General features: G+C 38.3%; 1 protein-coding gene across 4 annotated transcripts in view; it reads left to right on the forward strand.

Moving 5' to 3' along the window:
* LOC124113768 (retinoic acid receptor RXR-like) overlaps positions 1 to 12,946 on the forward strand; it is a 50,540-nt gene that overhangs the window by 25,909 nt on the left and 11,685 nt on the right. For 2 of the 4 annotated variants that reach the window (XM_046474284.2, XM_046474285.2), the window contains exon 1: positions 5,169 to 5,325. The exons of the other annotated variants lie outside the window; for them this stretch is intronic. In XM_046474284.2, the coding sequence (XP_046330240.1) occupies positions 5,307 to 5,325 (19 nt within the window). In that variant the 5' untranslated portion in view covers positions 5,169 to 5,306. Of the gene's footprint in view, positions 1 to 5,168; positions 5,326 to 12,946 lie in introns of those variants that run through there. 4 annotated transcript variants of the gene reach the window in all.

Below are 12,946 nucleotides of genomic sequence, written 5' to 3' on the forward strand. Positions count from 1 at the left end.
CTCTAATATTGCTGCATATGTCTACGTACTAGAGGCTACGTAACAATGCTGCATATGTCTACATACTACAGGCTCTCTAATATTGCTGCATATGTCTACGTACTACAGTCTACGTAACAATGCTGCATAGACGACTGGGCCAACCGTGCCCCATGTGTGGGCGTGGAAGATGGGCGTCTCATGGATGGTGGTCAACGGCACAGCCGTGTCAGTACCAGGTGACCTGTGCACATTTAGTACAACTTCCAGGTCAAAAATACGTATGTTGTCCTACGCTCTTTTCACAACGTCGATCGTGAGTTACACAATAGACAACTGGTATCATTGAAACAGTCAACATATATATCGTGCAAGCATGTGAAATCCATACCAGCTTGCACTCTAATTTCGTGTTTGTGGGGTGGGGTGGGGTTGGGTGGGGTGGGGTGGGGTGCATGTGTGCGTGTGTGCGTGCGTGCGTGCGTGCGTGCGTGCGTGCGTGCGTGTGTGTTTTCATTCGACATACGTTACTGGTACAGTAACATAAGACACTAAACACTCAATTCTTGTTTCATTAGGCGAAGTTTGCTGGATCCTTGTATTACATTTCATGTGAGGTAAAACAGTGAGTTCTTATGTCACACTGCATGCCCTGTCCAAATCACTGCACACTCATTTCCGGCACTAGTAAACCATTATTATGACGTCACGCTATTGTTCTTTCAATTGATTCCGAGTCAGGAATCCACTGGCCAATCACTTGCATCTGTTTATTCCGAAAGTAGAAGCAACATATTCACATGATTTCCCAATTACTCCTTTTATCGACGATAACACCCATGATTTTCCGTGGATCGCCTTTTCCGCGATGTAGCATGTAAGAGTTGACTGATTACTTCTGAGCGTCCGCCGTCATATAGCTGGAATATTGCTGAGTGCGGCGTTAAACAACAACAAACAAAACAAGAGTAATAGTGATATATGTTTATTGTTGTTGCGGGGGTTACATTGTGTCATACCTCTGCACTTTCCACAGACCCCTGTTTATTTTACTGACTTGCTACTACTGATTTTGCTGACTCACATTTTGTGCCTGGATATGCCCGTATGATATCAGGTCATGTCCACAACAAACTGTTTCACTTATTAATCAACCTGGTATATGGGTTACCGGTGGATTGCTCCAGGGTTGTCCATTCTCTCAGCCCATGCTAGCTGGTCACCGGAGACTGGCTACCGCTGCTTTTGTTGTTGTTTTGTAGTAGATCTTACATGTAGCTGGAACTGCATCAACGACAAATACAGGAAGCTTAAAACAAATTATCTTTTCGACTAACCAGACGAATCTGAATCATGCAAACAAAACATAACATTCTTAAGGAAGATAATTTATGGATGTCAACTTCTTTATTATGAGGAACACAACGTTTCGCAGTATATGCTTACTCCTTCATCAGGTGAAGGAATGCCATGAGACAGAGAGCATATATATGTACATGTAAGGACAACAAAATTAATAAGATAACAAAAGGTGGAAATTAACAAAGGGTACAAGCTAACAAAGGAAGCCAACAGATGATTGGCGCTGATAAGGTGATTAGCAATAGACAATGGAAGCCGTAATCAGAGCTAAGTAATTGGTACCTATCAGTGCTATATCAGGTCCACGTTAAACTTCTTTCAGTGGCATTTAGAAGTTGGTGTGATGAAGTAAGACGAGTTCTATGGATGAACAACTTCTTTATTCCAATTAGTGCGACGCTTCGGTGTAGATCCTAACACCTTTATCAAGCAAGTGATAATTCACCTTTATCAAGCGAGTGATGATACACCTTTATCAAGCCAGTGATGATACATCTTTATCAAGCAAGTGATGATACACTTTTATCAAGCCAGTGATGATACACCTTTATCAAGCCAGTGATGATACACCTTTATCAAGCCAGTGATGATACACCTTTATCAAGCAAGTGATGATAGACATATAATCAAGCCAGTGATGATACACCTTTATCAAGCCAGTGATGATACACCTTTATCAAGCCAATGATGATACACCTTTATCAAGCAAGTGATGATACACCTTTATCAAACAAGTGATGATCACTTGCATGATAAAAGTGTTAGGATCTACACCGAAACGTCGCACTAATTGTAATAAAGAAGTTAACAGATATTAACTAATATTAACAGATATTAGTAGCAACTTAGAATACAGAACGATTGTCATGTCAGGTTCCACCCCTGTTGTTAATCTCCGTTGCCTGATTGGCCATTGCGTCGTGTGCATTATTGGCTCTGCACAGCAAACGCAATCGTGCAAAACATGCCGCCTCTCCTGCCACGTGCTGCATGCATGCCTCGTCACGTGTGGTCAACTGCGTGGATGAAATGATATCTATACCATATACACAAGTCGTATAAACGAGTATAATTCATAATTTTTCACTGATGAAGTATATATACAGTAACAGCTCTACATTCATACTATTAAGTTCGGAATGAATCTCGCAGGCTACTGTGATGCATTTCAGTGCTTGAACATACGGGATGTCATAAAAGCGTGCTTGTGAGTTTCCCTCCCCGCTCACTGGCAGTCCTTCGCCATGACTGGGGAAGGTTTTATGAAAGAAAACCTATCCAGAATATAAAAGTCTAGCCAGCTCTATTATCAGTATCATGATAGTTTTATAGGAGTAAAAAATGTATTGTGTAATAACAGATGTCATAGACTATATGTTAGTCAACATGGCTGGATACTGCAACTGTACAGCCCGCAGTGCACTACCAACAAACTAACACTATGTATGTGTTCACCTTGAACTGTCAAAGTGCATTACATACACTCACAGCTGGATCGCATGTGGAATACTGTGCAAACCACTGGCAAGGTTGGATCAAGCATTTTTATGAGGGTGGGGTTCAAAATATCTCCTCTTTCAGATAATTTCACACACTGATATTACTGGTCACGATCTCAAATGTGTTCGATTTGTTTTGGGGTGTTTTTGTTTAACGCCACACTCGACGATATTCCAGCTATATGACGGTGGTCTGTAAATAATCCATTCTGAACCAGAAAATCCAATGATTGACATGATGAGCATCGATCCACGCAATTGAAACACGATGACATTCATCAACCAAGTCAGCGAGTCTGACCACCCGATTCCGTTAGTAGCCTCTTAATTACGGCAAGTATAGTCGTCCTTTACAGGAAGAACGGGTTGCTTAAGATCTATTCTATCCCGGATCTTCATGGATGTTCGAAAATGGTGTCTTAAATTCATTGGTCCTTGTTATGGTCCTTGTTCCATGCTTGTCAACTTTGTGCCTACTGCGTGAAATGGGGAGATGTTTTCTCAAAAACTGCTGAAGTTACATGAATGAAAGTTTGCATGCTTTTGTAAAAGAAACTTGTCAACACTTGTTTCGAAAATTGGCGCCGTGAATTATTTTTTTCAACACTTACGGCCCTTGATCCATGTTGTTTTATTTAGTGCATAGTGTCTGCAATGGAGACGAGTTTGGTGCCTATCTTTTCTTAAGGCTTTAAAGGACTCTTTCTTGTAGTTAACATTAACTTCTATGTTATTCACTACTGTATAAAGAAACAAACTTCTTATGTACAACAAGCCGGGGGTTAGGGAGGACCATGGGCGGATACAGCTTTTTTGAAAAGGGGGGGTGGGGTGGGGGGGGGTGGGGGGTGGGGGTGCACAATTAAGATCTATTAATTGTCTTTGGTGGTAATTTATACAGAAATAAAGATTTTTTTGAAATAAAAAGGGGGGTTGCCCCCCCCCCCCACCACCCCCCCCCCCCAACCCCCCCCCCCCCCCCACCACCCCCCCCCCACCCCCCCCCCCCCCCCCACCACCCCCTCTGTTTCCGCCCATGAGGACCCTGTTTTCTTCTTATCAGCCGTGGTGGATCCATGAATATATAACAGACAATTATCCTGTATGCCATCATCGATATTAGTATGATGTGATGTGTATAAGCATGTCTAATACTGTGTGAGAGAACGTATGTGTGTGCAGCCTTACTTCCCCTTACAGTTATTGGAATCGCTTGCATTCTGTCACACAAGATAGTGCAGCGGGAGCATGTATAGAGGCCGTAGCACGGTGTGTTGAATCGTTGAAACAATCAGCATATATTTGAATATATATTTAATCATGAGGTCTCTTTTTCAATACCTGAAAGGATTTATATCCAAAATTGTATGGAGTGGGTGGTGGAAATGTCATAGAAGAAATCGCCGATTGGTTATAAGAAATTATATTGTTTTTCTTCAATGACGAGTTTTGATTCACTTCCTATGTAGCTTTCGCCCACAAAACATATTTTCTATCATTACTGACTGTATTTGCTAAGGTTCGCTGTGAGGGCAAACGTTGGTTCACAAACGTTGTATCCCACTTTTGTGAAATGTTGTGTTGGTGGTCAACTCAGTCGAGTAATGATAAAATCCTTACTCCCACCAGCGGTAGAAACTATCAGTTTTAATCCACTAGTCCTTATGATGATAACATTTAGCAAAACCCTTAAAAATGACAAATTTCTACTACTGTTGTCCTCGTGACACCATACATATTGGGCAGTTTGACAAGGACTTGTGCCAATTCCACACAATGATATACATAAATTGATACAACTAATGAAATAAATGTTAGATAAAAGAAAAGCTTCCATCTCGAGCTACCTGACGATACAAATAACAAGAAAATTCCGAAGGGAAACAGAAAACAATGCATTCTCCTACAACTGCGACTGAGAATCCAAGCCCTCCAAAATGTTTCAGTCGTATCATTCTCTCAAATGAAACATGTCGGAGAACGTATTTAGCGTTTTAGTTTTGCTTTAAATTATATAAATATATAATTGGACTGTACACTCGAATTGAAAGTACTTATATATTTATATATGCGATGCGGCTGCTCTTTGCCGCAAACCATGTTCGATTATGGGTCAGTGTGAACTTGGTGTTGAACTTTGACCCTATGACCTGTTGACACACTCACCCCACTCCGACAGATCCTATTGCATCTCGAAACATTAAACTATGTTGCATTCGCTACCGGTATTCAACTTTCTGTGACGTCTAGTTATGGAAAATATACTCTTTCTGGAGTTAAAGCTTTAATTTCAACGAAGAAATTATTACAAGCCTACATTTGACGTGCAAATTTGTGATGCATTATGGGTAGTAGAAGTCGTATCTGCATGACCGAGGTAATCTAGGCCAGACATTTTTGGAAATCGCGAAGGTAGAAAACGAATCAAAAGTCCATTTCGGGCGATAAATTGTCCAGCGGCCCAATATGGAACACAGCGATATGGGTAAGAAAGATATAATAGTTGTAACAACGCATTTGTTGCAGATTGTTAGAAGTTCTAAAACATGTTAATCAGACAAATTCCACATCAACACGCTCTCCGCCATCTTGGAGTCAATAGAGTTCGCGCACTGAGCTACACCGTTGATTTGGTGCAGTTCACCTGTGGCTGCGGGACACAGTGGCCGAAATTCACTTGATCGGTTATCTGTGCATAAACAACCAAAGTCATGTAGGCACCGTCAATCAGGAAATGTGTGGAAATTGCTTCAACGTTTCATGAACCCATTACGAATAGTTTCACATTGTCTAGCTTGGCTTAGCCAGCCAGCTCCGTCGTCTCTGCACAGACGAGAAAAGGATGGCGGCCGTGAATGGCCTCATTTCCACAACTATTCTGTGAAAAAAATATCCAGCAATACAAATTCAGTGGTTATTATTTTGAAAGAGAACACAAGACTCACTATTTATCCCTATTCAGTGTAATTACTCCTACATATCAAACTTAAAAGAGTGACATTTCGTTACTTAGGCAAACCATATTCAGGCCTGTTTAGACACAAGTCAATATGGATGTAGGCCTATTCATGGTAGGGAGCTGGACTGGAATTAACACAGAAATAACAGTTCTTTTTGATACCTTGTGCCACAATAATGAATTCAATCTTGGTTTAATCTGCTAGAGAGTTGACATATACCTCCTGAATTTATAAGCTTTATGTTGATTTCAAACTGGTTTAGGCATGGCCACTCTTCTGATCATCTGGGACAAGTTGGTTTTTCAAAAATATGTATTTAATACTAGTTGTTACATTAACCACTTGTCTGTATTAATCTTAATGTGACAATGTAAGAGCTGTCTTGAATTGAGATCAGGTTAATCGTATGCAATGCCTGAACCATGTTAACAGGTCAGTTTTCTTTGCTTATGAAAATTCCCGGCCGCGTCATACAAAAAGACGTTAAAAGATTGTACTTGTTGTTACCCTGTCTGGCGCTCGGCATTAAGGGGCTAAAACAAGGACTGGTCGGCTCGGAGTCAGTATACTGTGTCTGAGTGGGGTATTCATGTTAAATTGCGGCATGGTATCTCAGTGAGCTAGCACTATAAATCGGCATCAGTCCGGACTAGTACAAGCAGCCACACACACACATACACGTGCATGCACGTCGCTATATAAGTGCAATAATCTTGGACGCGACGTTAAACCCAATTTCACCTCACCTTGCTTATGAAAATGTTCAGTAGATTTTGTTGGGCTACTCTGATGGGCTTATATTTGCTGAGATTTTCTAGAGTGCCGCTACTGAATAGTGGACCCTTATAATAGTGCCTATAACCTGTAACTCCCTATAGATCTAGTAGTAAATAAGTACTAAATATAAAACCAATAACCCCATAAAAATAATTGAAAACTGGATTTGAATAGTTACTTTTTGCTTTTTTTGCAATCGCCCTGAACTGCCTAGATGCTCCATACATTGATGAATAGGCAACCTGTTGATTGTTAACCCATGCAGATGCAATATTAAGAGTTACCTGAAATGTTCAGTTCCAAATTCATTTTTTGTATGATTAAATCTACATCTAACATAACTCTGAGTTGAAGATATTGCATATTTATATTCTGATCTTTACACTTATGAGGAGACTTTTTAAAAAAAACATTTCTGTTAGAAATGCTGTTTCAGGTGACTCATAATTTGTATCTGTTCGTATGATTTTCCAAGTATGTAACATATTGCATAAACTTATTATTTGTCACTGCAGGAAAGTTGTGTGTGCCAAAAGCTTTTGCGTCTATTAGCATGAACTGTCTTTCTCATGACATCATTTTCAGCAGAGCTTAGTGTTCATATATAAACTTTTATCAACAAAGCCTACTAGATCAAAAGAAATTTGACTTACTCAGGCTATGGACTAGTGGCTATGAGTCAGAGACTGTGTGTGATACCTACATTCAATCAGTAAGTAAAGATCTGTAAAGAAATACATGTACTCAAGTTAGAAAGGCGGCATTGGGTAATTACATGTGTGTATACTCTTTGGGTTTTTCATGCTTATTTGTACGCAAGAAACTAAAAATTAACTGGGTAGTGGTGATATATTGTGTGTATTTTATGCAAACATGCAGCTTAATTGGAGCTCTGTTATATTGTGCTTCCACAGGCCCGACTCTTTAGTTGATTGATATAATAATGCTGCCTACCATGATTTAGGGAAAAAATCTTTTTTCTAATAGTGTTTTGGGTGGCATTTTTTTGTGCAGGTCATGTGGGCCGGTAGCAAACAAATATACTGGTCCTGGATAAACTTTACTAGATGAGGCAATGGAGATCCTATCTTTTATCCAGGATATAATATCTGAATATGGCTGAATTCTAATGTTGAAGACATCACCCACTGTATGAACATGAATTTAAGTTTTGATCACTAAATCCTCAAAATAGTTGTCATGTCAATTATTAAACATGATATAACAGCATTGTACCTTGTTGATTCAGTTTTCATTTTTTATTTTGGAAGAGATGACATGCAGCAGCATGGGTATTATTTAATATCATCAGATTGTTCAGACGTCTTTGATTCAGGCGGTTTCGACTAGCAACATGGATACGACGATTCTTTAGGCTAGACTCACATTCACCTGGTCCACTCCTTACTGGGAGTTGGAACAGTAAGGGCTATGGGTGCTAAAACAGTGAAGTCATGGGATTACTCTAAACCTGTAGTGCCAAGCAACAGTAGTTTTGAAACGACCAAAATCACTCTTAGCATGGTCGCCATTTATTATCTCTGTGATATCATTGTCTTGTCAATCCATCACAGAGAATGTCTTCTGACCTGTCATTTTAACATAATTTCAAGAATACATTCAGAAAATCTTGCTTTTTTACGACAGCGTACATAAAGTTAGTGAGGTACGACGAGGTAACAAAGATCACATAAAAAAGCAACTACCGAAACATCGCTATTGCAGAGACTATCATATGTTTTATTAGTTGCTGATGTTGTGTAGTATGTTTTGAACCAGGATTTCCAATGGACAGTTTCAGAAAATTGACCATGTTGACACATCAGTTTTTGAAATAGTAATTTAGTGTTTACACTGATTCACAGGAGGGGGAACCCAATTTTAAGGGTCCTTGCAGGCAATATGAATGAAATCTTGAAGTGTACTGTATGTTTTGATAATTACTTGGAATAAATCAATGATCATGTGGACAGTGGTCATTATTGGTGGATGAAATGACAGACTCCCCTAACTGCTCTTAATGCGCTGTTGGTACAATAAATATTATTGTGCGTCCATTGGGATGTAGCATATTCTTTTTCTGCATCAAGTCTCAATGTTTGTGCGTCGTATAAAACCCTGAACTCTGTTTTTGATTTTATTTACTGAGCTTTGTTTTGTTTAACAATCAGCATTTTTGTTCATAATCTCTGGATGCAAAAGCAAAAGGCATTGATTAGATTTTCATATCATGCGCTAGATCATGTCTGCAACATATCGGGGACATTTATGATTTAATGTTTAGTGATCTTATTGGTTAGATATTTGCCTACTTTGTGTTATATTTCAGTGCACTAATATAATTAGATAGCCATGTAAGGCAAGTGTACATTAAACATTAAAAGTATCTGTTTAGTGTTATTCTAGATGTGTTCCACCTATTTTGAGGTGGTTCTGCTTATCCTTCTTACTTCTGGCTTTCTACTGCCAGATATTGATTTTTTGTCGGAGTGTCAGCTAGCTAGGCTATCCTGGTCTAGGTGAGGTTCATTTAAACTTTATTTGCAAAAAATGTATAGTATGAAAAAGGAAATCATTATGTCTGACGAAATGTGAAGTTTCAATGTCAAATGTCATTGAGGGGTAGGCTTTACGTTACCAGTAAAACCTTAAACAGCTAGGTTAAATTTTTTTGCATTAATGACAACAATTTATGCAGGGCTCCCATATCAAAGGACCTTGATTTAACTTAGACCAGGTGCATATTGACATGAAAACTATGCACCAAACAAAACCAGGTTGCACTCTGGTCCCATGAATCTATCAAAGTTAAAACATAGGCCGGTCTGCTGCCAGTGTCACATAAATTAATTATGCATTGCTGTAAAATGTAACAGTAACATGTGCACATCATCTTGATGTACCCATTGTTTGATGACGTCATGCCTAAGAAAGCATGACAAATTACATGTAACACAGGGATTAGTGATGTCGTATGGTAAATGAACTTTAGTGATATTGAGTGTGTTCAAATATCGATTTTGATAGACAGTAAGGCTCAGTCAGACACAAATTTGAATTTATTTTGACATGCACTTAGTGCATGCTGACATAAATATTAGGTTGCCTTTTTCAATTATAGGTTTCATTTGTGCATGTTTTATGTAGCTAAACTGAGCCCTGTATATGATATTATGGACTAGCAAACTTCTGCAAAATATTCCATGAGTGCATAAATACAGAAGACATGCAGAGTGTTGACAAGCACCCCAGTTCGGTTGAGAGGTTCTGATCCAGTTTTCTATATGGCTGCCATTGGGCAGTCAAAATTTTGCCAAGACTTCAACTGATGGATTTATTTGCGAATCTTGATTGAGAGAGGTTTCAAATCGGAGTAAAACATGATTTGTCAAGTATACGTCCCAACTTATTTTGTGTATGGGGACATTATGCATCAGAAATCAAACACAGACCTGGTATCAAAAGAATATGGTGCTGGTATTCATGAAGAAACGACATCCAGCCAACAGCCTAAAACTAAAAGCATGCTTAACCCTCTTGTTCAAGATTAAAGGCACAAGTATTGATTGGCAACTCTTGTGTAATAATCCACAATTTCTGTTTATCTGAAGAAGTAATTTTTGAGAAGACACTTAAAATATCAAGGGCTGTTTGCCAGCTGCCAAATGGTCAACTTCATTGTTTTTTCTTAATAGGATTTCAATTGGACCAACACTGAAATTGTGAAAAGGTTGTCAACACATTCACTCTGTCATTGCTTCATGCTGTTGCTCAGAGTTCGTCCTTATTTTTCACTGTCTTGCTATCAACATGATGAATCAGTGGCCATTCATGAGACATATATTAGCATGTTGAAACCATCTTCTCTGCAGCAAAATGTTTAGTTCCCACCCTAGGGTAGAAACTAGGCTTTGGTATAGGCTTGTGGAAACACAGGAAGATGTTTAGAAACAGGCTGCTTAAACTATATTTGTCTTATATGCTACTCTGTGGTTGAGCATATTCAGTGTCCATACAAGCCTTGATGTAAGGTGGGCCATTCAGAAAGAAAGTAAGGTCATGCATAATCCATGGTACTGTGCTTATTTTCTATCACAGATTATCAGTATAAGAACAGTTAACATGAGTAAAGACATTTAAACAGTTTTTCAACACATTTACCTGTTTAAATGATGAGGGCATTTAATATTAAAGCGATGTTCAATATTCAGTAATTCTTTTTAAAGGTAACAATAACTGTTTTTAAGTTTAATTGAAAGCACTTATGCCTATATTTCTGAGTAGGATACACACAAAACAGGTGTGTTATAGTTTAGAGATTTTCTTTGGGTACAGCACATCCCAAGTTTTAAGTTGAAGGTCAAGGTCACTTGGAGTGAATTAAACCGCCCAACAAACCTGTGTAGACAAATGATCTTGACTCTTGAGCATTTGTTTTTGGAATTTGACGAAACTTTTTTTTACATGATCACCCGACAGTTCATGGATGAGATTGAAGGTGAAGGTCAATAACTGGAAGTGGTTAAACTGTGTTATTAAGGTAGCTAGAGGCAAAGACTTTTCTGTCTCATTAAGAATACTGCACCATAACTTCTAGTGAGGACGATCTCTGCTGTAGGTCAGATCTCACTTAGACAAGCAACCAGCTTCCAGAATCCCTTCTGGACAAGAAAATCAACTGAGGTACATCCACACTTTTAAACCTTGGTGCAAATAACCTTGTATTGTATTAAAAAATGGACACTTAGGAAGGTTATGAGTAGCCATTTTAAAGTGTGAACAATTTATCTGATCTTTTACAGTTTTGTTAAATTTGAAAGTATAGTTTGGGATCAATTTGGGTTTCAAAGTTGTAATGGTGAAGTGAACAAGACAATAGTAAAGAGTGTTACAATCAACTGACCTACCATGGTCACACAAAGGTACACCTCCACTGACTTGGGACGTAAATCATTGGACAGTGATTAAAGTGGTAGAATCTGACATGCCTGTTATGAAATGTCTCAAATCCAAAGCTGATGAAATATTATAAAAAAAAATAAACATATCTGTGCAATCTGCAAGCTTTGTGCAGATGGATAATAGGTGAAGCATTGTTTTGAATTTGCTAAGATGTACATTTCAAAGTTTCAATCAATAATTCTTTGTAATAGCCCATCTCTTTTGCAAAAATATGTTGAAATATGCTGTAAATCTGGAAGGTTTTGTGCCATAAATTTATTGTTACTGGCTAACACTAACATTAACCGCATCTGGAAAGATTACCGACACCGTTAAGATTACCAAAGATCAAAGGTACATTTGCATGTGTTATATTTTTATAAGTAGGGAACAGCATAATGACCAATGACATGGTAATTCAGTGTTTTTAACTATAGATGCATGTGTTGTTGGAGTAACGTGTTTACCTAACAGTATAGACTGGCTGGCATATGTTTGGACTACTCAGTGTTATGTCAGCAACTTGACAAGATATGGCAGATTAGTGAACAAAATTTGACTGTTGACGCTGAGTCACAATATGTAATTCGAGGAATGCAGGATGCGAGGGATTATTAATTTACTCATACTGGCGAGTTTGTCAAGGTGTGAAAGCGAATTAAAGAAATTTGCCTCCTGAAGTCTTTTTGTTTGTTCCACTATAATACCTGCGCCATGCGCAACTATTCACTCGCAGTTTCTGCAGTACTTTCCTTTTTCGCAAAACTGTTCCGCTTTAGAGTATTTTTCTGATACTTCATATTGCAATACATGAAGACATCAATGTATCGTTACGTTCCTATTATTTACAGAAACCATGATTATTGCTATTGATGCCTTGAAGTGAACCTTATTTGTCTAAAAATGAAGACGTGTCATGAATATTCTGCTTTATCTGGTCCAGATGAGATTAATTACAGACTGTCATCGTATGGCTGGAATATGATTGCTGAGTGCCACGTTAAACAACCGACAAATATTGACTCTTAGTTGACTTTAAAATTATACAAAGTCGGTAATGTGTGGCTTCGAAATGTCTTCTTATTGATGATCACTGACTGGTTGATCTCTCATGGTGACTGGTCAAACAATTTGAAACTACTAAACCAACCAATGATACTACACTGAGGATTATTTTTTGTATTTAATACACTTACGTTACAAACAGTAACTAAGATTACAAAATGTCAGAATATTTTGTTAATACAAATATATTTTCAGATTTATATTCTTCCGATAATCATTCTAGTTATGATGTTGGTTATTTTTAACTCAACAAATGGTAAATAACATAGCCAAATGAATGTACTCACGGTTGCCATTTCCAGGTTTTTTTTATGACAAAATCAAAAATAAATTAATCCCTTTGTTAAAAAGGGGGAGGGAGAA

The sequence above is a fragment of the Haliotis rufescens genome, unplaced genomic scaffold, assembly GCF_023055435.1.
Source record: "Haliotis rufescens isolate VD_foot unplaced genomic scaffold, xgHalRufe1.0.p SCAF_8, whole genome shotgun sequence".
Taxonomy (NCBI): Eukaryota; Metazoa; Mollusca; class Gastropoda; order Lepetellida; family Haliotidae; genus Haliotis; species Haliotis rufescens.